At 37.0% G+C, this 25,623-nt stretch overlaps 1 protein-coding gene across 1 annotated transcript in view; it reads left to right on the top strand.

The window, feature by feature from the left end:
- CRYBG3 (crystallin beta-gamma domain containing 3) overlaps window positions 1-25,623 on the top strand; it is a 103,869-nt gene that overhangs the window by 17,656 nt on the left and 60,590 nt on the right. Inside the window, exons 3-7 of the mRNA XM_023528465.1 lie at window positions 10,058-10,488; window positions 12,461-18,617; window positions 19,933-19,977; window positions 20,221-20,336; window positions 21,290-21,437. Of these exons, the coding sequence (XP_023384233.1) occupies window positions 10,058-10,488; window positions 12,461-18,617; window positions 19,933-19,977; window positions 20,221-20,336; window positions 21,290-21,437 (6,897 nt within the window). The remainder of the gene's footprint in view (window positions 1-10,057; window positions 10,489-12,460; window positions 18,618-19,932; window positions 19,978-20,220; window positions 20,337-21,289; window positions 21,438-25,623) is intronic.

Here is a 25,623-nt window from a genome sequence, read left to right as displayed (position 1 = left end):
ACTCCTACCTTTTACCCCAAAATTACTTAAGAAAGTCTGTCAGAATCACTGTTTAATTCTTAATGCTTTCTCATCTGACTCCTGTCTCTCTCCTAGTTCCCTCAGGCATGGGAAACCTAATATTGTGAGTGGAATGCATGTCATAAAGACTCAATAAGTAGTTGTTAAATGAGTGAAGGTCCTTCCATGAAATGGGTGACTTTTTGCTAACCACATTCAATGACCTTTTCTTAGTTCTTATTTAATCATTTGGGATACTTGATTTTTTAAGTCTTGTCTCCTTTCCAGAAATTTTCTTTTTTATCTTCGTTTCCATGATATTGTACTTTCTTGTTTCAATTTTTGCCTCTGGCCATTTCTTCCTGTTTCCTTCTCTGATTCTCTTCTGGCTAAATTACTTTTCTTATAGATGTTTCTCAAAGCCTTTAGCCCTTCTCAGCGTCAGTCCTCTGAAGTAATCCTTTCAATCTTATTGCTTCATTTTTTGGCTCTTAGATCCCTACCTGCCATCCCTCTTGAGCTCTAGACTCGATTGTCGATGTTTCAGACATTTCCATATGGATGATGGCCTTTGTTACCTCAAATTCAGTCTGTCCAAAAGTATCAATATCTTCAGAGATGTTCTCTCTGTATTTGGTTGAGAGGTGGAAGTGGTAGAAGGTTGGAAGGATCATTTAACTGCTTGCGATGGGGGAAGAGCCCTGGGGCTCAAGTACTCCATTTGGAGGGTTTTAACCATATTCCTCACTTTTAATCCCTTGTCTTACACTGCCCTAAATGGTACCTAGGGTTCTCAGAGCCTTTTCAGGTTGTCCGTGGGGTGGATTGTTTGCCTTATGAGCAGAGTTTCCCATTGCAGACATGAGGGTAGCAGCTTTCTCTGGTCAATTACTGTGCCTCCATCTGCCTTTGCCTTCTAAACCCTTCTGAAAATTCTTATCCTCTAATCTGTACCCTCTTCATCGCTTTGTATTTATAACTTAGGAAAAAAAAAATTCCGTTAGTGTCATTTTAGAGTGTTTTATACAAGAGATGAAATCAATGTGTGTGGTTTACAGTGATAATCAGAATTTTAATCTCTTTATAGTTGAAGAAAGTGAATCTCAGAGATTGTCTCACTTGACAAAACTCACACTTAGTGAGAAGAGGCAAGAGAATTCATAAGCAGTTCTATGCCATAATGCTTCTCGTTAGTGAACTTAATTTTTAAGATGTTTTCAGAAACTAAATTTACCGAAAAGAAATCCTATTAAATTAAAAGAGCTATGGTAGTAAGTCTCTTCTCAGAATTGAATCATGAGTTAAATAAAATGAATTAAATCTAGATTATAGGTTATAGATTCTCCAACCCAGGTCTAAATAATAAGATGATTATTAGGCTTGTTCACAATAGGTCAGCATCTGCTTTATATAAAATTTAACTCTTGTTCCATTTTAGAATTGTTGTCCAAAACTAATAGTACAACTTTGATGAATGTTCTGGCATTTATAAAAGGCAGTGGTTGGTATATGCCTATGATGTTCCAATGGATAATCAAGGAGTATCAATCTAGTGCACATCACTGTTAGTTATTTATGATTCAGAACACTTATTTTTAATCTTACCGTAAGTCATTTACTACAAAGAACCACACATTTTTTATTTGTTGCCACTGTTTATTGATATATAAAAATGGAAGAATTGTTCCCCAAGATTATCTCACTGGAGAAAAATCATCACTAATTGTTCTTTACATTAATGCCTTTATTGAGAATACAATACTATTTAGTAAGATGAACATATTAAATTTGTTCATCTATCCATATTTTAATTTCTGTAACTATTTTTTTCTTGTTAGACTTTTTCAACTCTTTCTCAGCCAGAGGTAAAATGATAGTCAAATTTAAATACATTAAATATTCTCTTGGTTAGGGGAAAATTTTTTACTGAACTAATTTAAAAAATAAATTATGACCATAATAAATGCTAATAAATGCTTGCTGTCCTTTTTTCTCAGTGGTACAAGTAATAGCAGTAATATGACATAAATTTAAGGTAGGGATTTTCAAATTTTTCTTTTTCAAACAGCAACTTTAAAAAAAAATTTTCAAATATAATTGTTCTGGGAACCTTGTGTATAAACAGATTAAAGCAAAGCTCCCCTGTTGAAGACCGGAATGAATTGCCTGGAGCCTCACAGTCAGCCACTGTTCTCTGTCTACCATGGTACCTTTTTGGAACAGTTTTAAAATTATATGTGCAATGATGGAAAGAACACTGTCTTTGGAATTAGACATATCTGGGCTTAAATCCCAGATCTCCATGTGGTAGCTTTGTAACCTTGGAAAATTTACTCAACCTTTCAGAACTTTGGTTTGTTGATTTGTAGTTGGGCATGTCCAATCCTTATTTCACAGAACTGTTTTTGAATTAACCGAGGTAACATGTACAGCACTGCACTATGCCTGACACAGAGTAGGTACACAGGAAAAATTGCCTTCTTGCCATATAAAGTCTAGCTGAAACTTAGAAATCTTTGCTTGAGAATCGTGCTGGTTTTTTCTGGGTGAATAGGATAGAAATCAGATATTAGAAACATTGATTCTCCATAACATCTGAAAAGAAGGCATACATGAAGGTATACGTATTGAACTTTAGCTAGAAGTCAAGAATTCCCAACCCCTGATTGCTTTCATAAAGACTGAGTGCTATCATAGTGCCTGAAATGGAGATTGTACTGTGTGTCACTCTGCAGTCTAGATGACGAAAGAGACAGCCATGGATTAAGCCTATCAGTGTGGCTGGTGCAAGACTGGGGCCTTGATGTCTCAAGAGGTCTTAGGCGTTGAATGTATTGTATCTGGTTTGATTTTCAGCAACGCCAACCTATCATAGACCTAGAATGGTCTTACTTTGCGGTAAGATGGAGTATTTTATCAAAATGGAAACTGAATATGAAGGGTCATGTACATACTCTAGGTTTTTATGAGTAAATATTGCTTCCATGAGTGCCAGATACTAATTTGAGAACATGAGAAGGGGCTCAAAAAGCTGTCATAGAATTAAAAACATTTATTATTCTGGCCCAGTGTTTTCATTGGAGAAGTCTTCATACCATAACAGAAAGGAATGGCTTTTTATCTTAACTTCCTTTTTTTTTTCTGTGTTCCCTATCCTGCTCAAGTGTGCCACAGGTCACCCAATCTTGACCTCTGGGAATGATTCTGCCATTTCGTTTTCCTCTCCATTGTGCCACAGCCCATCAGCAGCCCTGTGCATACCCATTGCTACTATATAGCTCAGATTTTCTTATTTAGATTAGCAATTTTTACCCCTTATTTTTTCTCTGACACATATGATAGATCACTCTCTTGAGTCGCCTACGTGGTTAAAGGCACTTATTTAGTACACTATATGTAACTACATCCCTTTGTCAGAAATTACATGGGAATGAAAAACAGTAACACCACAGACATATAACCTTGATTACATTCTTAGAGCACTTTCAAAAAGTGAGATTTCAGCTTTTAATGAATTTTAAGTTATCTAAGACATCTCAGAACCAATCACAGTACTGGTGTGTCATGAAATAAGTTATCTAAGACATCTCAGAACCAATCACAGTACTGGTGTGTCATGAAATAAAAGTTGCAGGTAATTTTTTGTTATGTTAAACAATGACTAGCTTAGGTTGATGACCAACCTGCTTGCCTGCTCTAATTTTTTAGTGGAAAAATAATTCCATGATAAAAATATAATGTTATCTTTCAAGCAGAATTACTTTAACAATAAGATATAATAGCCCATCTTTGCTCCTTAACGTTAGTGGTAAAATTCATTTATTGAAAAATATTGTGATGCTAATATGTGTCAGTAGTCTGTATGGAGTTAGACAACCCACCACAAACTAAATCCATTATGATAAAGGTAAATAGCGATATTTATTTAAAATTTTAGCACCACTTGTAGTTAACTCAAGATATCAGTGATAAACTGATAAGTATTTTCCTCAAAATTGAGGCAATTTCAAGAATTGGTAGTGAAATCTCAAATACTGGCAGATTTGCCAAGTAATGTGTTGTGGCCAGATGACCTAGTAAGCAGCTGGTTTTTGTATATGAATGCTAGATTTTAGTAACTTAATAATTTTAGGTAATAGTCCTCATGATGAAAGCATATGAAATCGTTTGCCTTCACCTTGTAATGACAGGGAAAACAAAAGATGTTAGGGCTGTCCATTGGAAGAACATATATAGGCAATTTCCATTCTGAATAAAAGCTTGAGGTTTAGTTAAGAATTTCCCAGGTAATGAGGGCAAGAGACAGTGGTCTCAGCAGTGGGAATAACACTGTGCAAAAACATACTGTGGTCAGAAAGAGAAGGAGTGAGGAGAGGGAGAAAGAATGAAAGTGCATATGATGACATTAGACATTGCAACTACAGTGAGTGGCAGGAGGTGAAATTGGAGAAGGATGCAGGAGCTAGACCCAGCAAGACCTCTCCAGAATGCCATGCTGGAGAGTTGGGATTTTATCCAGATGGCAGCGCATGGCCACTGGAGACCTTTAAGGATGATCAAATTTGAATGCTCAAAGCTTGCCTTGGCTTTGTCTGGAGAATAGACTTGGGTACGGTAGGGGTGGAAGCAAGAAAACAGTGTAAGTCAATGCTGGCAGTATTCTGGGGAGAGGCTGTGGTGTCTTAATGTTTCATATGATTTTTCTAAATAATTGAGAATGTTATAGTTTACAGAAAGTGGAAGAATAGAGACATAGCATGGTCAAGTTCCATTTGGGATGTACTGAGTTTGAGGTTCCAGGAAGCATCCAGGTGGACATGAACGTCTGGTTGATAGTTGGATGTACAGTCTGAACTGAGAGTACAAATCTGGGAATGATCTGTGAAGAATAAGATCTCATAAGAAGATTATGAAGGTAAATCAGGACTAGTCTGGAAATCAGAGAAATATGACATATAAGGGATGGCTAGGATGTGAACTTGGAGGTGGAGAGAGTATTTGGAGGAGAAGAAGGGAAACCTCAGAGTGATGTCATGTACGTCAAAGGAAGACTGGTCTTCAGGAAGAAATTTAGTCTCATATTCTGCAGATACGTCATATAAGATCAGGACAGAAAAAATATACACTGAATTATCAAGCGAGACAGTGTCTCAGAGAGACCTTGGTTAGAGCATGACTGGGGAGGAAGCCAGCTTGCAGAGACTTAAGGAGTGAGTGGGAGGAAAGAGAAATATGGTGAGGGTTGATAACTCCTGTTGAAGGACGTTGATAGTGAAGAGAGAGGAGAAGGTCGTCTCTGTACATAACACTTTTGGATGGTGGGCTTACAGAGGAGCAGATGTAGAACTGAGGTTCTTGATGAGACATCAAGGATTATCAAGTGGCTCTCTGGTGGAGGAATTAGCAGAGTGGTTAGGGTAGAGACAGTGTTAGCCCAAGGGACAGGCAGAGTGAAAGTGGAGGTGATTGGAGTTAAGGGTGCTACGGAATTGGGGATGGGGTGGGGTCAGGGTAATCTGAAGGATCATCCTTACTATGTGCAGTAAAGGTGAAGCTTGAGGTAAAAAGATGACCAAGCTGGGTGCTTGAGACAGTAAGCCCACAAACTAAATCTCAAGCTGGGTGCTTGAGACAGAACTGACCCCACAGATCAGTTCTTATATCACCAGAGTGTAGGCTCTGTGAAAGCTGGGCTTTGGGTGTGGTTTTTTCACTTTTGCATCTGAGCACTCAGTACCTTGCTGTTCACTGTTTACTGAATGAAAAAATGTTTTAAAGTTTACATTGACCCTAACTGCTACTTAGTACACCTTGTTTCAGCCTATTGCTGCATTTCCCAGAATCACTCTTCTGAGTCTGCTCTATTTAGGAAGCCCTAGTCTCAGTGCCACCTCTGCATCCCTCCTTTAGCTTTGTCATCTCTGCTCTGACTATATTAAGGTCAGGGCTACTTGTTGGACCTTGCTCATTGTCCTCTCTGCTTGCAGAATCGCTTAGGTTTTAGGCTCTTCCTTCCTGCCTTACTTGGAAGAGGAAATGTCCCTGCTCCTCTCCAAGGCTCTAATTTTCCCTTCATTAGAAGGACTAGAAACTACTCCGCTCTCTAGCTCATCATCTCCTTCTGCTTTTCTTTCTGGAACCTGCCATTCTTCCCTCTTGTGCAGCCATCATTCCCTTTCCAACAGGTGTAGAGCTGATCCACAAAACAGAAACAAAAGCCAGTTTCTTCTGTCTTGGACCTTAAACTTTTGCCTTAGGTGTTTTTTTCCTAATTTAAAAATCTCTCAAAAATGTTCCCTTCTGTTTGCGACTGTTCTTGTTTCCTTGCTATCTGCTCACTGCTTTTTTTTCCTATCTATCAACTCACTGCTTAACAGCTTGAGTTGGGGGCTTTATTCACAAATTCCTCAGCTGTTATGACAATCTCTCCTGCATTCCTAGGGCTTCGCTATACTCCTCATTCACTAATCCAAAAAATATTTGAGCATGTTTGGCTCTTATTGTCAGGCACATTTCAAGGTACTAGAGATACTGCAATGATTAAAACAGACAAAAATCTTTGTATTTGTGGCTTTTACTTTCTTGAAGAAGAAGCAAATATTAAATAATTTGAGCATGTGTGGATATGTGTGTGTATTTGATACTGACAAATACAAAGAAGAAAAAGCAGAGAAGGAATCTAGGTAGATTCAGAGTGGAGTTTATTCTTTTAGATAAGGTGGCCTGGCACACTTCCAATGAAGAGACTTTTAAGTACAGGTCTGAAGGAGGTGAGGGGCAGCGAGTCATATAGCTGTCTAGGGGAAGAACATTCTAAGCAGAGAGAAAAGTAAACACACAGCTCCCCATGGGAGTGTGCCTGACATTTCAGAAGACCAGAGAGAAGGATCTTCTTCATTTTTCCTGGCCTTGCAAGAGCATTTGGTATTTACTCCCTTTGTTTTTTTGGGGGGTGGGGGAGGGGATTATTTTGGCCTTTTGACTTTGGAGACCAGTATTCTAGAGGGGATGACCTAGTCTGGTTTTGGCCTTCTCTGTCTCTCTGATTTCTTCTCTTCTTTGTGCCTGCCTTTTAATCTTTTTGCCCTAGGGCTCTTTGGTTGGTCCCCCTTTTCCTCCTCACACACTGTGTATTGCCAGATTGCATTCTTAAACTATGCTTCTGACTTCTTACCAGTTGTGCATCACCAGGGAACCAAAAATTTAACATGTTTGATATCGAAATAGTTGGTTGCCCTTCCCCCAAACCCCATCCCCACAAAGGCCCTAATCTCCTCTCCTCTTCTATTTTCCATATCCATTTTGGGCTTAACTACTCAAATAGTTGCCCAATTTAGAAATTTATTCTTGTATGACTTTGTTACCGGTCACCTGCCACTTCTGATTGGTCATCTTGTCACTGATTGGTCATCTTATCAGCCTCATTCTCTATCCTCTGTGCCCCAGTCTCCTTCAGCCATACCTCTGCCATAATAAGCAGTATTTTACACTGTTGTGTCTTTGTATATGCTATTATTTGTCTAGAACGCTATTCTCACCCCTCGGGAGCAAGCTCAGTTGTTAACCTCCTCTCTGTGGTAGATTCTCCCCATCCCAAGTCAGGTTACCTGTGTCCTCCATTGTGCACATACCTCCTGTAAGCCCCACACAATGGTTTAATGTTGAGTATCTTACTGGACAGTGAACTCCTTGAAATCACAGCTTTCTTATTAGTATAGCTAATGTTTTTCTGTATTTCTCTGTTTTGGTCACAGAGCAAGGAGAACAGATGGATGGATGAATTTGAACATAAGGGTACTACATAATAACATATTGAATATGAAGGAAAAAAAATTAAATTCCTAAGATGTGTATGTCTCCTTTATATATATCAGTAGCCTTTATATTTTATTTGCAGAATATCAACATCTTTCAGAACAACTGGAATCAATATTCTGCCAGCATTTGCTTGAATCATGAGTACTTTCATTCTACTTGCTTGTTGGAACAGTGGCAGATAGCCTGGTTGGCAAGCGACATTGGCCGTGGTTTGTGGCAGGCTGAACTTTATTGTCGTTTAAGCTGAGGGCAAAGAGCAGCTGTTTTAGAGGAAACTTAAAAGTTTTAATTATGTAAATACATAATTTATTGTGTTTACTTTGAATATCAGTGTTCTTTTCTACAAGTTTTTGTTTCTAAATTTAGATACTCTTTTCTGGTTGAGGATATTTTAATTACTGATAAAAATTTCTCAGATTATTAGGGAAAAAGTGAGCAACTAAGACATTTTAGGAAACTGAAAAAACTCTTTGGTAAGCTGAAGATACAGGAATTCTGGAAAAGCAAAGAAGCTGTAAATTGAAGGGAAGGAGAAACCAGTGATTTTTAAAAAAATTATATATATAACTCTAAAAAGGTTAAATGTGAAGGCTTTCATTAGTTTAGCAAAATGTATCTTGTTCAGAAACCAGTCTGTTATACTTTAAAGGGAACTGTCAAGTAAAAACAATTGAGGTAGTAAAATAAATATTATTTTCGACAGAAATTATTTGCCTTGAGATTTTATCGATAGTTAAAAAACGTTATCTTAATTTCCTTGTTCTCTTAATTTTCCCTTTTATAATCCATTGCCCTAATTTTATAAGACTCACAAGTTATATTAAGGTCTTAACATATAGAAAAATGCTATGTGTTTACTCAGAAATACCTTCTGATACCTAAGGTAGGAACAAACTTAAAATATCATTGGCTTGAAATAAGATTTCTGGGATAATGGAGTCTAAACATTTTCTCAGCGTTTCATATGCTAATTTTTTTAGTGGTTACTGGAACACTCCTTTAAACAAACCATTTCGAATTTGGATTAAAACACTGAGCAAGGTGAACAAATGACACCATAATTAGAGTGCTCCTGCCTTTTCCAAGGTCAGCTTCTTACAGAACTTTGTCCTGTGAACCTACAGTGCCCTAAGGTGCTTTTACCTTAGTGTCCTGCTTTTTCTGGCTCATCTTTGAGCTTTCCTTTCATAAGCACTGGTGAGCATAACATCTGACATATTGTCAGGCACACATTCCTTTTACAAGTAGGTGAGTGAGCATGTTTGGAAGGGCAGGGCGAGTTGGCACACCAGCCTAAAGCTAATGAAGCCTTAGGGAAGAGTGTGAGGTGGAATGCCAGCATGCTCTTTGATATAGCAGCTCAGTCTTTCCTCACACAGAGTATATACATGAATGAGTTTGCTTTTTAAGTACTTACTTACGAGCCAATAAAATGCACCTCTGGGAGTGTTTAACATCTTCAAGAATTCCCAGCAGTGTCCGCAGTTTGTATTAATGCACATATCAGAACTTTGTGTTTACTATGAGGAGGTCATGGTGGGCTTTCCTTCTGAATTGATGTACCACATTGCTGTCTTTCATCTTCCTGAGGAACAATTTTGCATAATGTGGCAGCTTCATGGGTTAACACAGTGCTGAAATGATGGTCTTTTTAGGTGTTATTTGTCTAATGTACTGAATGTTTGAAAATACTGTTCATTAGCTCTGTAATAATAAGTCTACATTTAAATACAGATGAGGTTTGCCAAGATCTGTTCCTTATCTCTCCATATTTACTCTCACTCTTCTCATTTTGTAACCTAACCTCTAGTCATATTAAACTCCTTAGAAGCGGATACCTCACTAAACACAGAAGGGGAAAAGGGAAAAGGTGGAGCAGGGAGGGAGAGAGGGGAGGGAGGAAAATGCACAAGTATCCTTGTAGTCACTTTTTAGGTCTCCTTCAGAGGGTACTTCCTCTGCTTTCTCTGCCACCAGATTTAGACTAGTTACTCCTGGTCTCAATTCCCATATGTGCTGTACTTCTCCGTTGGTGACATTTAATATATATCTTTGTTAAAGTTGTGCTGACTGTGCCCTTCAGTAGATTGTAAACTGCCCAAGGGAATAGAAGCCATCAGTCTTATTCATAAATGTATCCCTGGCGTCTAGCTTAGAGTGTGTCATGTAATAAATAGGTTATTAATCTGTGTTATTTTTTAAATGATGATGCTTGTTATTCTCCATTTTGTTTTCAAAGATTCCCCAAAGTGAGGACAAAAGGAACCATGCTGAGAAGCTAATCACCCTTCCATTGCAGGAAGATTCCAAAAAGACAAATGACCTTTCCAGTTCCACTTCAGATAGCAAAATAGGAGAAAGTGATCGACAGCCAAAAGAAAGCTTTTTTCATTTTCTTGGTAACTTATTTAATATCTCAGGAAAATCATCTCTTGGTGAAGCCAAGCAATCTTCTTTAAAAGATGTCCATGACAAAACTGAGAAAGAGTTACGAAATCCCAGTGACCATCATGAGGAAAACATCAAAAAGGAGGGAGAGATTTTCAGTGGCCCCCTGGGACCCCAGACATTTCCAGCAGAAGAACAAGAGTCTAACTCGGCTGAATCCTCAGATGCCTTTTCTTTGGATACAACACAAGACAGTGAACAGGAAACCAGTGATTTGATAAAGTAAGTTTAAAATTTACTTGAGCCAAAAATTTTGGACCTAGCTTTTGATCCTTAGTTCTACTCTTATTAATTTAAGGGACTGGAAAAAGTATTCTGTAACGTACTTGCTACTAGGTAAAAAAATTATGATTCCATGTAATCTAGGGCCTTTTTGAGCCTCTTTAGGGGGTGATACTAATACCTTTTAGGCACTAACTCTGTCATAGTACAAGATTTATTTCTAATTTAAGACTTCCCTGAATGGGTGTATTTTCTATTGTCTGAATCTTTTTTTCCTGTATTAGGAAAGGCAATGTGTTCAGTGTCTTCATTCTGGGAACAAAAGTCCTAAGATTTGTATTCATTTTCTATCAATATCTTTTCTTTGCGGAATATAATTATAGAGGTTAAGAAAAGAAATTAAATTGACTCTATTTATAAAACTAGCCTTTTGGACCTTTTCTATAGGCTCTAAGAAACTGAAATCTTTCACAAATTTAAGGAGCATTTCACCACTCCTTTTTTCTTTGTTTGACTAACCAACAGGCACTAACTTGTTTTTCTTTTACTCAAATGAACTAGAGGAAATATTTTCTTTTTTCCCCCCCACCCTTTTCAATTACTGTTGACATACAATATTAGTTTCAGATGTACAGCATAGTGGTTAGACATTTCTATTACTTACAAAGTGATCCCCCGATAGGTCTAGTACCCACCTGGCATCATTCATAGTTATTACAACATTGTTGACTATATTCCCTGTGGGACCCAAGATCACTTTGTTATACTGGGAAATTCCGCAGGAAGAAATCCATCCACCACAGCTACTGCAATCTTTGGATCTGTTATTTTTTAGCTCCAAGAAAGGTGATTCTTACGAAGAAAGGAAAAGATCACGGGGACTCCCACTTTGACTGAGATAACAGGTTTCCTCCAGCTCAGCTCTAGAAATCTACAGATTATCAAATTTTAAATTACAATTTTAGTAATTTCCTGTTGAAGATTGTCAATTTATTTAGGAATTGTCATAAAAAGTTGAATACTATTTGGTTAATTGTTTATTTTGATATGATTAAAGGCTTCTTATAATTGACTTTAGATATTTAAATAATATATCTGGAGAAAATAATTTTGAGAATTTGAATTTTTAGTATTAAAGGTGTTCCTTTCGTTTTGTGATTTGAATTTATTGCAAGCAAGGATATATTTAACATTGAGATCATGGCAGTATTTCAAATATAAAACGTTATTTAAAATTAAGAGCCTATACTTTTGAAATTACTAGATTTCAGTTTCACATAAAAATTTCAATTATTTTAAGAAAGTGAATTAACTGAAGGTTTTGTGTTATCTTTCTCACATAAAAATGCCCTTTTTTTCTTGATAAATATTTTTTTATAATCAGGGCGTGTTAACAAGAGTTAATAGTTTAATTTAGACAAGTTAATAAAATAACCATGTGCTATATAATGCTGTCTATTGCTATAGTAACAAACATTTTGATCACTACTGATCACAATTAACACAGTTTTCAAAATTTAGACGTTATTAGCTATATTTTGAAGTATATTTAAAAGGCATTGTCAATGATTTCATCTTCACTTAATTAAAAATAATAAACAGCTTTATAATTGTTTTTATAGTTGAAAATGCAAATTTCCTTTTTAATATCTATAAAGCCTTTTAGTACACCAGTTGTGTAATGTTTTTTAGGTTTTTCCATACGTTAATGCATGCTTCTTTGTAATTTATAAATCCTTTGAAGTTTTATAATCCTTATATTTTCAACAGATTTTATCCATCATGAGAATCTCTACTGTCAGAGCTTTATTGTGATTTGAAAAAAAAAGAACATGCTGATTTTGTAGCTTTTCTTTACATAGAAAAGATAAAAGCCTTCCCTATTATGAGATATACTCCACCACAGTTTGAGATTACTGTTAAGTGTAACTAATTATATTTCCTGATATTCTCATGCTGTTTCTTTTTACAGACAAATGGATGACAAACCAGAGAGGCCTTCAGTAACATATGCAAGGTATCGAGGCCCCAGACAAATTAGGAAATATTTGAAGCAACAGACCATGTTAGAAACTGCGACTCCCTTGGACAGAGAAAATGAAAGTTCTGACTCTAGTACAGGCACACATATTGGCCCTGGGAGTGAGAGTGAGGCTGGGATTCCGCCATCTTCATCATCATCTAGCACAGATGTGTCTCTGAAAGGACATATGCTTGGAGGCCCATTAGAAGACTATGATAGTAGCAAAATAAATCTCAACACAGAAAGCCATCTGACAAATGACCCCAAAGTGCCGAATATTGCTTATTCTAAGGATGTTTTAAATACAAATGTTCCTGGGGGACCTGGGAGAAGTAGGTCATCTCCGTCTTCTGTGACTAACCCCAACTCCACTGTTGGAGAATGTGACTCGCAGCACCATTTAAGTTGTGTACCAGTTCCTCAGACTGACCAAAATTTGGAATGCCTCACATTGTTTACAGGAAGTAACTGTAGCATTGTTCCTTGTAGGCCAGACTTTCAGAGGATAACTACAACAGAAACTACAGTAAAAGAAAGCAGCTCTGCGGTGAGAGATGGGACACTAGTGCAAACAGAAGAGCAGGTTGAGCCTGAGAGCCCTGCTATTTCTGACTTTTCTTATAGTAACTCTCATGGCAGTGACACTACCAAACAGGAAAGTACAGATTTGTCAAGTCCAAATAAATCAGTTAGGCATGAAGATCTGCAGTTGCCAGAGAGTAAGTGTTCTGACAAGCATATCGTAGATAACTCATCAAAGCAGGCTGCCAATCACACCAGCACCATTGCTCTACAGAAACATGCTGTGACAGACACAGAACTTGTAAATGAAGGAAATAGGTTGTCTGCCCAAGATTTACAGAAAAAATTGGCTGTTATGGAAATCAGACAAGAAACAGAAAGTGCCTCAGTTGGTGAACCCACAATTTCAGGTCATGTAAAAGCTTCAGAAGATAGAAGTGATTCATTACCCAAAGATACTGACCAGTTGTTTATAACAGAAGCCAAAAAGCTTGATTTTGGTTCACATGGCAAAATGCCTCACATTCTCAGAATTAATCAAAAGGGCTCTGCCGCTGTAAAATGTATCAGTGATTCAACAGTTGTAGCATGCTTAGAAAACAAAATAACCCCTGAACTGACTTTTGAACTTCATAGAAGTCACATTTCAGAATCTCTTCTTGACTCGGAGAGTCTGCACCGAGCTGAAGTACCACCTGATGCCAGAACATCTCTTAACGTTGACTATACAAAATCAAATTTCAATGCTTCATCTCCTACCTTTGTTTCTGGAGTTGGCATGCTGAGCAGGTCGGATATTCCTGTTTTAAAGAATGAAGATTCTTCCATGCTCATTGAAACTGGGGATGTCAACATTGTTGGAATTTCTAGTCAGCCTATTAAGTGTCAAGAAGAAAATGTGGTGAATCATGTTGAGGCTGTAGACAGGAAGAGTCTTCCAGCTTGCCTTCACCTTGATCATGCATCTGCAACTCTTGAATCTGAGGAAGCTCTTCTTCATAGTGAAAAATGCCAGATTCCACTATATCTTGAAGCCAGTGATACTCACTTAACTGGAGCAGACTCAAAATTTGAGTCTGAAAGCCTTTCTGAGGACCACAGTTCCATATCATCTCAAAACCCTAATAAAGCAGAGTTAATGCTTTCAAATGCTAAAGCAAGGAAGAACGCTATAGAGAAGTCTGAGTCTCTTTCCTTGGAAACCAAAATTGATAATGTTGCTGAAGTTTTATCAAAAGCTGAAGTTGGTGATCAGAACACTGTTCCTGTTGAGTCAAATTCTGGAAGAGGAAAAACTGTAGCCCTCTGCAAGTTGTCTGTTTCCCAAACAGAGCCTAGAGACATTTCTCAGGATAAAATTTCTTCTCCATTCAAAATTACAGATGTGCCAGCAAAGCCTATTTTATCAGAATTAACTTCTGTAGAGGTTGAACAAGACAGCAGTTTTAAATTGATGGATCATGATGAGAGTAAAGAGAAATATTCAGATGCTGTACTTCAAGAGGATTACCAAGCTGAGGTTTCTCCTTCTGTCTCCAAATATCAAGGTATACAGGAAACAGAAGTGGAAGCCTTAGGTTGTCCTTCTGCTTTTCCCAAAAGTAATACATCTGGGATTTTATCTCCTATTAATGATGAAAAGGTTACCAGGCAAATGGCACAGAATTGTGAAGAAAACAGTTGTGTGATTTATCAACCTTCAGATATTTGTGGGACTAAAAAGATTTCTGATTTCTCAGAAATGACAGAATTCAGCTTAATTATTGCTTGCCCCAAATTACAAGAAACTGATAGCACAAAAGTAAATTTGCCTTTTTCAGATTTTGATAACAATTTGGAAAAAAATGCTTTTGCATCTGAGAATTTAAGCTTTCTTAATGTTCCTTCTGTGCTGAGATCAGAAAAGAAAGCCTCATCTCACAGAAAAAAAGAGCACAGTCCTTTCCTAAGTGATGGTGTTGATAGCGTGTCTTCCTCTATTAGCGTTGAAGAAGTCAGCATGGTTACAAGTTCACATAATCCCCCAAATAATTTTAGTTCTGTAAAAATTACCAGAGATGTCACACATGAAGGGGCCTCCTTAACTAACCCTAATAGCTCTTATTTGGAATTTGAAATATCTGTCCCAACAGGAGAGGAAGTGACCCCATTTCAGGAACATTTTGAGATTTCTACTGGGAAGGCATCTCTTGACTTCCCAACTGCTGCCCAGTTTGACAATCCCATGGAAGCAGAGACTGGAGCAGTTGCTGGGGCTCCAGCGTCAGTTAACAGCTCAAGCCAGCAGTGTTCTGAAGCATCTACTGAGCATATAGAAGCAAGGAAGAGAGCACATGACCAACTTTTGGACCTCAAAAGTGGTTTACTTAAAAAAGCTGATGCATTGATTGGTGAGATTTTTAATTCTGTCAGGGAAGAACTAAAATCCAGACACATAGTTGATACCTGCCAAGAGCGTATAGCCGTAGATGGCATAATGAATCCTGGTACCCTGAAAGAAGACATCCCTGAAAAAAAACCATCAGAAGTGACACTGACAGGGATCCAACTGACAGAGCATTTGGAAGACCAGGTCATGGAAAGTATGTTCGGAGCCCAAGGGGAGGACGAGGCCTGTGCTTCACCTACAGCTGGTGAGAGAGTTGTCCTTTTTGATTCTGATAGAATGGATATATCTTGTTTGTTAGAAGATCAAGCTAGGGAATTAGTCAATGAGACTATTAATTCAGCCCGAGAAAGTGTAACAAATGACGCTTTTGAAGATACTGAGGGTACCTGGGATTCTGACCTTCAGGCTAATACTTCAAAAATTCTGAACAGTGATACTGTTAAGCCTCGTGACATAGGAAGGGAGTTCTTGGAGTCAGAACAGGCAGTAAATCAAAGCACATGTGAAAATAGTGAAAATAAAGAATTAAGTGGATTCTTCTCTGTAAGTAACTTAATTAGTGACACAGAGTCAATTAAAGGAAGAGAAATTGTTCCCTACCAAAACCCCCCATTTGCTGGAAATACAGCTGGACAGTCTGATGATATAAACTTGGAAGAATCGGATACTATTTTATTAGCTGAAGACACGTCCCATAAAGGGTTAGATGATAGGGTAAAAACATATTTATTTCTCAAAGAGGACTCTAAACAGAAAGTGGAAATAGAATGCATGGATAATCACAAAACTGGGACAGAGGATACCAGAACTCTTGTATTAAATTTCAGTTGGCCTCCATCTACAAACGATGACATCCATGTACCTGGGACATCCAAAAGCAGTTTGTCCGATAGTCTTGTGTGTGTATCTGAAAAAAGCTTGCCAGGACACAGTAATAGAAGCACACCCCTGGCAATGTCAGAAGTAGGGAAAATACACAAAAAGGATACTGAAGTAAATATAGGAAAAATTGAACTTATACCTTCCATGTTAGAAACGGGAAAAACAAACAAAAAGCATGCTCAATTGAATATTATGAAAAATGAGGCAGTCCTTCCTGTGTCAGAAATGGGAGGAATACATAAAAAGGATGATAAATTGACTATCACAAAAACTGAGCTAACAGCTGACAATTTTAAAATGCGAGAAGTATACCAAATGGATGCTGAGAGATATATCGAAAAAACCGAGGGATTGCCTGCCATTTTAGGAATGGAAAAGGCTTATAAGATGGGGGATACCGAAAGGGATTTTGGCAAAACCGACACGATACCTGTTATGTCAGAAGTGAAAAATATCTACCGAAAAGATGCTGAGGGAGTTACTGGAAAGACTGAAATGATACCCACTACATTAGAAATGGAAAATATTTACCAAAAGCATGCTGAAGGTGATGTTGGCAAGGCTGGAATGACATCAATTGTGTCAGAAAGGGAAAATATCTACCAAAAAGATGTTGAGGGGATTACTGAAAAGGCTGAAGTGCTTCCTGCTGTGGTAGAAATCGAAGGTGTTTCCCAAAAGGATGCTGAAGGAGATATGGACAAAACTGAGGTGATGCCCATTATTTTAGAAGTGGTAAATACTTACCATAAAGATGCTGAGGGGATTACTGAAAAGACTGAGAGACCTATGTTGGAAATGGAAAACGCTTACCAAACAGATGACGAGGGGGTTATTAGGAAAACTGAAATGATACCTTTTGCATTGGAAGTGAAAGAAACACACAAGAAGGCAGCCCCTGCCTCCTCAGAAACGGAAAAGGCATGCAGGAGGGACACGAAAGAGACGATTGGAACGATTGTGTCCATGCCCTCTATGATAGAAATGGAAAGAACATTCCCAGAAGATTCTGATGGAACTGTCAGGAAACACCAAGTGTCACCTGTGGTGGTAAATGTGGGGAAAACATATGGAACAGGACTGGAATTGCCCATAACACAGGTAGAGGCCATGCCTCCCATATTTGAAACTGAAAAAGCACCCCAAGGATATGCCGCTGAAGGGAGTATTGGAGAAATGGAGGAAGAACCCACTGAAATACAAGAAGGTTTGATAGCACATGACAATAGGCTAGCTTCATATTTCAGGGGATATGAATCACCTACATTAAGTAAGGATTATGAAGGCTACCCAGCCTTAGCAATGCTAGATTTTCAACCTGCAGATACCATAGGAAAGCTGGACAAAAGACCATCTGTTACTGCAGTAGGTAACAAAACAAGAGTTCTAGGCGATTATAGCAATGAAAAAGAATCTAAATTGGCCTTCCTTTCTCAGGATGAACAAGAAAATTCTTCTTTTACTATATTATATGAAGAACCCCTTCAAGATGAGGACAGGTATGCTACTGCAGAAGTAAGAAGAACACACTCTCTCTTGTTTACTGATACGTCCACCAACAGCATGCCTGTTGTCGCCTGTGAAAGATCCGAGAGTAGAACTGACCTGGTCCATCATTTTGAAAAGGAAACCAAATTAGGTGAGACGGTTGATAGTGATAGTCCAGAAATGTTCTTATCGGTGGAGGCCAAAAGGTACAAAATTTATCCTTTAGCTTTGTCTCCCATCTATGAGGATGACAGCTCTCAGGAAGATGTTCTGTCCGGCGAAGTCTCACCTGGTCATCATGGCTCCACAAAATCTAGAGAGAGTATACAACAGCCCTCTTCTGTTTTATCACTTCTCCAGTCCGTATCAGAGCGTCTAAAGATGAATTTTGGTGAAGACGACAGGAAGGAGTTAGGGGAAGAGGAGGGGGAGGAGGAAGAAGATGGATCTTTGCATAAAGGAAGTCTGAGAGCTAGGAGGAGGGAAACTGTTACTTTCAAGCTGCCAGATCCATCCATCACATTTTACCCTGATGATGAGCAGGAAAGGACTGGAATTTCTAAGAATGTATATGTAAAGTCAAATGAACCTACTACCTCCAATCTGCAAATTGGTCTGTGGACAGAAAAGACCTCATTTCTACAAAAATCCGACCTTACTTCTAAACTACATTCTTCTTTAAAGAGTGCTTATCATCAATATTTGCAGACTTCCAAAACCCATTCCTCAGAAAAAGGAGCCAGATTTGGTGGCACTTTGCAGGAACCAGTGTCAAAATATTTCCGTGCTCAAGACCACTCAGGCAGATTAAGCTCCTTCACAGAGGTAAGATATTTTGATTATTAACTAGTGAAGTAGTGCTTTGGATCACAAAATGATCTAAAAGCTTATTAAGAAAATATTTCGAGGTCGTGTAAAGACTTAAAAAGTATCAGAGGTTACTTTATTCTTTGAAGTGTATTATAATTCGTGTATTTTGGCTGAACTGTTACATTGAGAAAAAATTAAGTAAAAATTTAAAGGCAGAAAGGAAATTATGTTCCAGTTCTTTGCTTTATTTAGTTTTTAAACTAAAGTGACAACATTCTGAATCTCTCAGGGTACTGTATGTGAGAAAATTGATACTTTCCGTTGAGCTTATGTGTCTCATGAAAATAATTTAAATATTTAAAAATATTTTAAGTGTTTGCTTGACAACAACCTCACTGTAGTTGCTCATGTTATTCATGCAGAGCAGGACAATAAACAGCCTAATTCAAAGAGAAAGAGCTGAAAACATTATAGTCGGAAAATGTTTTGAAATTCAGTTACATTTTTCTTTGACTTTGAAATGTATAACTGTCTAATGTATAATATCCACTGAATGTGGGCCTTTTCCTTTCTGACATTCTCAAGATTATGGAACTTTAAGATTCCCAAGGCCTGCATCTTTGCCTGGAAAAGCCTGAGGAGCAAAAAGTGATACTTGAATACCAACCAATAGCTTGTAAGGCTAAGTCATTTAAAAGAAATGATGAGATTTGAAGAAATGTATTTCTAACGGTTCCTCATTGCCTACCAAATCGAGTGGAACCTCTTCACCCTGTATCACATGGCCCTCAAATGCTGTTTGTCCAACCTTGCCGCCTCATGCTCTGATTACACATCCTGTGTTTCCTACCACCATACTTTTTCTCGAGATGGTTCCCTTCTGGGAATTTTTTTCCTTATTACTGCCACCCCAACCTGCCACAGTTTTCACTTATTGAAATCCTGGTTTTCGAGGTCTTCTCCATATCACTTCTTCAGACAAGCCTCTTATGAATCTCTCTCTACCATTACCTCACCTCTGTGCTGGTGCCATTTCCCTTAATTTCCATAACCTGGCATTTTGTTTGTATTTTTCCTGTGGGTTTAACTTGTTATCTCCCACTTAGAAGAGTCATGGGTATGTGATCATCCATTTCTGCCTTCCAAGCTGTAACATTCTTGAGAGCAGAGACAATACATTATTTCACTTTATATTGAGCTTTGTATTCATTGTGGTACTTGGAGGTACATCTTGCACATATGTGATATATTGGCTCTGTGTCTGCAAAAGAAGTGAACTGTACGTCTTTCAGTTGATGTTTCTTACGGCTTGGTGCTTCTATTATTTCAGAATATCGATAGACAAACTCTGAAGCATAACCCAAGACCTGGGAAGGTAAGCATAAATTTCTTACGTAGACTAAGCTACAGTACGAAAAGTATGGTTACTTTTACATTTGGGGAGTGTAAATACTTTTAACTGACTTAGAAAAGGATAATTTTACTCAAAGATATAACATCTAAAGTAATGTTTACTTTTAAATATATAGGAGATTTTATTTTCTATATTCTAGGACTTTCTAGACTTTTAAATGCATTCTTAAAATTAGTTATTGTGCCTACTTTCTGTATGTTGCAGATGGTTATCTATGATCTCCATAGAAGTAAATATAAGCAAGAAGTCTATTGTAATGTTCGTGATGCTACATCATGGTCCTTTCCGAATGGGATCCTGGTGAAAGTTGTGAGAGGCTGGTAAGAGAGCTCTTAAAATTTTATAGCACTTTTTCTCCCAAATTAAATATGTTTTCTTGCCGTTTATGCTTTTCTATTTTTTATTAAAGTCACATTCCCTTTCCTCTAGTTTTTGACAGAATATCTTGCAACATTATTAGTGCTTTATGACTTGTCCCTTTTATTTACTGTGGCAGAAAATACAGGCTTTTTTTTTAGTGCTTAAAGACAGCAGTAAGTAGCAAGACCTAATATATACAACCAATACCATTGTGTAATTGCATTATTAGCAGGACAAATTTGGCAAGTTGAGCTGAAGGCTTCAGTTGAATGAAGCATAGCTTTGGAAATAAGTTCAAAATTTGTGAGATGCCAAGGAATGTGATGGCCACATACTTAAAGTTATTCGTGTAGCTAATATGCTCAAGAAGTGAAGGATTCTTTGTATGATGCAAAAATGAGGGAAAACCTCATTTGTCCTTATGGACCGTGTCCATGGACATGCTGGATGCAGAATTTCTTTGCCTAATATTTTGGTTACACACTGGTCAGTATTTATATCGTAACCAGTATGGTGTAGTGCTGTCTTCATGTAATAAAATGAGACACATGTGCTCTATTATCCAGTGACAGGAAAATTAGGGTAGAAGTTGAATTTGTAATTGTTAAGCTATTGTTTTTAATATAAATGTATAGCTTTGTGTATACAATATCTGTAAAGTGCATCTATACATAAATATAGGCATAGCCATAGATGGAAAGTTGTGTGCACTTTTATTCTCTCTTATACTATTTCTCTACACTGAAATTAGGATACATCATCATTTCAAAAATAGGATTATATGCTAATAGTGGAAAATAGCCCAGATTTTAAAATGTAAATAAATAAGATGACTGTGACTTACTATCATTTGTTTTATGCCTCATTTCTTAGAAAATTAATTACAACTGGTCATGCTTTTATATTTGTTCAGCTGGATTTTATATGAGAAACCACATTTCCAAGGTCAGAAATGTGTGTTGGAAGAAGGGGAAAAAGTGTTAAGTCGTGACTGGGTCCTTCAGAACAGAAAGCATCCACAAAGAAACTTTGTATTGGGTTCTATCAGACGAGTCTTAAAGGTAACAGAACTGTTGCTTTTCTTCTATTTTTTATTTTGTTTTGTCATGTTGTAAAGCTATACTTTGGTCTAGCAATGTTTATAAATGGTTGTTAATATTTGTGCTAATTTTATTAATCTTCATTTCACGTTAACGATAAACTCACTTTATACATATAAAGCATTAAATGAATGTCAATTTAAAATATTACCTGTAATAATCTGGCCCATAAATTGTTACATATATATGCATATATGTATGTGTGTGGTGTGTGTGTGTGTGTGGTTTTTTTTTTAAATAATAGGAGTATGCCATCCAGGCATCTTTAGGAAAATAGTAAATATTTCCAAATATATATTTTTCTATTGTAGATTTGTACTCCTTAGTGAAGGCTGTGTGTGAAAAAGAGAGAGAGAGAGAAAGGGAGGGATGGAGAGATAGGTATAAGTGTTAGGAGAAATTAGAGAAGGAAAGATGGGAAGAGGAATGGAAGGTGTGTTGCTTTTCTTAATTTTCTGTTTAGAAAATATTTAATAACAAATGAGGATAGTCTTTCAGTATTAAAAAATATTTTGTGGGAAATACTGTGATGGTTTAGAGGGGTAAATTAGTGATAAGGACAGATGTCAGATAAGGAGAGAATTCTCTCATGTATTAAAAGAGTTCCTTCAGCAGTAACATAGCACATCAGTTTTGCAATTACTTTGACAGTCATGGATATATTTTTTTCAATTATGAGGTTTCATTTATTTGCTTAAAACATAAAAATTGGGGTGGATCTTATGAGTTGGATTGATATTTTTAAACTTTGATAGTTGTCGATAGCATATAGAAAAATTAAAGATAGCATACAGAAAAACTCATAAAGGGATGTCTACATGTATTTTATGTGAATTAATACTTACTGCAAAACTGTAACAAATCTATCTAATACATATTTGTGTCTACTTTGGACCCAATTCTGTGATAGGCACTGGGAATAGAAATACCAGCTGGAGTGGGCTTCTTTCTTCAGATTGCTTAAAGTCTAGGGGACAGACAGCTGTGTCACATGACCACATGATGTGAGAAGTGCTCTGCATGGCCCTAAGGGTGCGCAGAAAAGAGGTGCCTCACCTGGAGGAGGTGGCACCTGATTGGAATCTTGAAAGAGGAAACAGGAGGTGAATATTGGTGGCACTGCAAGGAGATTGCTGGCCACATTGTAGAAGGCCATGTTCCTTTACAGTACTCCCTTAATTAGCTAACACTAGAAATTCCTTGAAATGAATAATTAGTTTGTAAGTGGAATCATCTAAGATTTAAATAACTTGTGGTTTTGCCCCTTCCTTGTGAATGTCCGGCACCACGCCAGGCCTAGGGAGGAAGTACAATGAATAAGATACTGTAAAGAGCAGCCACCTCACCGCCCACCCTTGAGATCAAAACACAATAAAATCAGGCAAAAAAACTCATTCTGTCAAGCATGCGTATATAAATGGATGTTTGCACATCCGCCATTTGCTTAGAATATATTACAAGAAATAATAAACCATGTTTGCATTTTTTCCTCTTTCATTGTTTGTTTTGGAGTTGTTTTTTAAATTGCAGTGTTAGTACTCACATATCTTAAACAGCGAGCAACTTTTAGTGAGGAAGGAAAATAAAACTATTGAGCATTGAATGGAAAAGGCATTAGCATTGTTCTGATATTTTACAAAGTAAGAATCAAACATCACACTACTTCCTTTTTGCAACCTTGTCAAAATCTGGCTGTTGATAGCTTCACTTTCATGGTGGCCATTCCAAATTCACCTAAGCCTACAATTTATCTTGTTTCATCATCTTTTAGTTGCTCTGGTCAAAATGTTCTTTTCAAGATAATACTTGTGTTATGTCTTCATTTTGCTGTGACTAGATACAGAAGATACCATCAGTTATCAGCAATTGTGGATTGTGCTCTAGGGACATCTTTGCCTCCGTGGAAATAATTGGGGGATGCCTTCTTTTCTCAGATAAAACAAACAAATATTGCAAATTACTGTGTTTACTGTGCATTTAATATTTTTTTAAAAGAATGACATTTTTCTTATGGTCAGAGTTTACGTAGGTTTGTGACCTCATTAATGAGCTGAAAAGAGAGAGATCCATTGTTAGATCAGTAACTGAAGTTATTTTATGTAAGGTGGAGACAAATAGATTTTCTTATTGTTTTTGTTAACTATAATTCATTCCCACCCTGTTTGTCTCCTGTATCTTTGCCTCTCTTTCTGCTAATTGCTTTAATAGTCTAAGCTTGCAAATTTTGCCATGATATGTTTGTAAAATATATCATGGCTAGAAAAGTCTTGGAGGAAGCCATATAAACTTTTCTCTACTAAGAGTAAACTATTGATTGTTGCTAGGCTACTATAAAGCTCCTTTCAGTTGCTAGTGTTTACTGCCTTGGACATACAAGTATTGTGAAACACATTATTTCTGTGAGTAGCCACCATGAAAAAGCTAGAACTTATCAGTGAAATCCTTCAGTCAACTAGAGGAAGAAAAATGGTCCTCTAAGAAAGGTATTTGAGAACATAAGCATTCTTATTTTTGTTTATTTTCCATTTTTTAGACATTGTCATGCTTTTTCCATTACGGTATTTTCTTCCGTGTTGTAGTAGACTCTAATGCCTCTTAGCTTTTTCCCTTTTAAAGTACACCACCCAAACATTGTTTGTATAACACAATGCAGAGGAAACTTCTTTGTGTGAGACACTTAGTTATGTATTCTGTTACAGTACCTCAGATCCCTGGGGGGACATGAATATGGCAGCATTTTAAATAGTGTTACTAGAACTTTGTTATTAATAACAAACAAAAGAGCCTTGAAGATTGACAGGTGACTGTAATGGACATTTCTGGTTATTTTTGAAATGAAACTTGAAATACATTTTCATACTTGAAAGAATATTTTAGGTTATGCCTCTTACTGCATTTTAGACCTAACTTTCTGAAAATAAGATGCATCAATTTGCTTGATTTTACATATTAATAAGAATGATTATTGATGAGTAGTAAGAACTCAGTTTGGAGAAAGGTTTAAAAAATTAGAAAATTTCAGTTTTAAAATCGCAAAACTAATTATAAAAAAAATACAGTTGTTTAGTCCAGTAAGTGTCACCTCTAATTGTTATTGCATTTACCTGTTTCATTAAAGCGTAATTATTTGAATTTCACAACATCCCAGATAGGAATTACGCTACTAAACTTACGTTGTATTATTAACATGCATGACTGCTGAGATAGATTATGTGTTCAGACAAGAAGCCCACCTGTAATTTCAGAGAAGGGAAAAATAATTGTGGTTTTGATTCTCTAAGAAAAGATTATGTCATTATTGAGTTAGAACTTGACTATTAAGATTTTCATAATAAGAACACAGAAAATTATCTCTTTAATTGGAATAGGGGAAAACATTTACCAGGCTTACAGAGGCCAGAGCAAGAGTGGAGATAGCATGGAGACCAGTATGACTGAAGTGTTGTGGAGAGTTCGTGTAGATCACTTAGGTTGGTGCCATTTTGTAGGAAGGGAAACAAATATAAATTTGTTATACTTGGATCTTGAGCTAAGGAGTGTCATGAAGAAAGTGGTGTCCTAACAAGCCCAGCTGTATAGAGTGTAGCTAGTACTTGACTGGTGGTCTAGTGCCATAATCAAAGTCTTGGCCTTGATAATGGGAATACATAAGAGATGTACACAGGTGAAATTTTAAAGGACATGGTGACTGCTGATGTGTAACAGAGTGTAGGGTCAAATTTCATAATGCCTTTTTTCTTCAAACCAACTCGTACTAAAGAAAATAAATAGAATACCACAAGTAGGAAAACAGATTTCCTTTTCCCTCACCTTTAATTCCTACTTCTTTTGTCAATGTAAATTAGATTACACACAGGGTGTAGTGCCTCTCTGTTATTTATTTTTTATGTCCCCCATGAGATCAGCTCTTATGTAACTCCTTTCCTCCCTATGGCTTTGTTGTGCTTCTAAGAAGGAAGGATTGCAGACTTTTGGCATTCAGATAGTTTGGTAACTCTGAACATTGCTTAATGGAATGAGACTTTTAAAAACAAAGCAGGAAAAAAAATGGTATAATACTTTTTCAATCAATAATATTTGTACTTTTCATGTTACCAATGTAACTCCTTAGAAAAATTTGTTTTTAAAAACTGGTATGGAGAACAAT

This window comes from Pteropus vampyrus, unplaced genomic scaffold (genome assembly GCF_000151845.1).
Source record: "Pteropus vampyrus isolate Shadow unplaced genomic scaffold, Pvam_2.0 Scaffold26, whole genome shotgun sequence".
Classification (NCBI taxonomy): Eukaryota; Metazoa; Chordata; class Mammalia; order Chiroptera; family Pteropodidae; genus Pteropus; species Pteropus vampyrus.
This window is presented reverse-complemented; position numbering and strand designations above follow the sequence as displayed.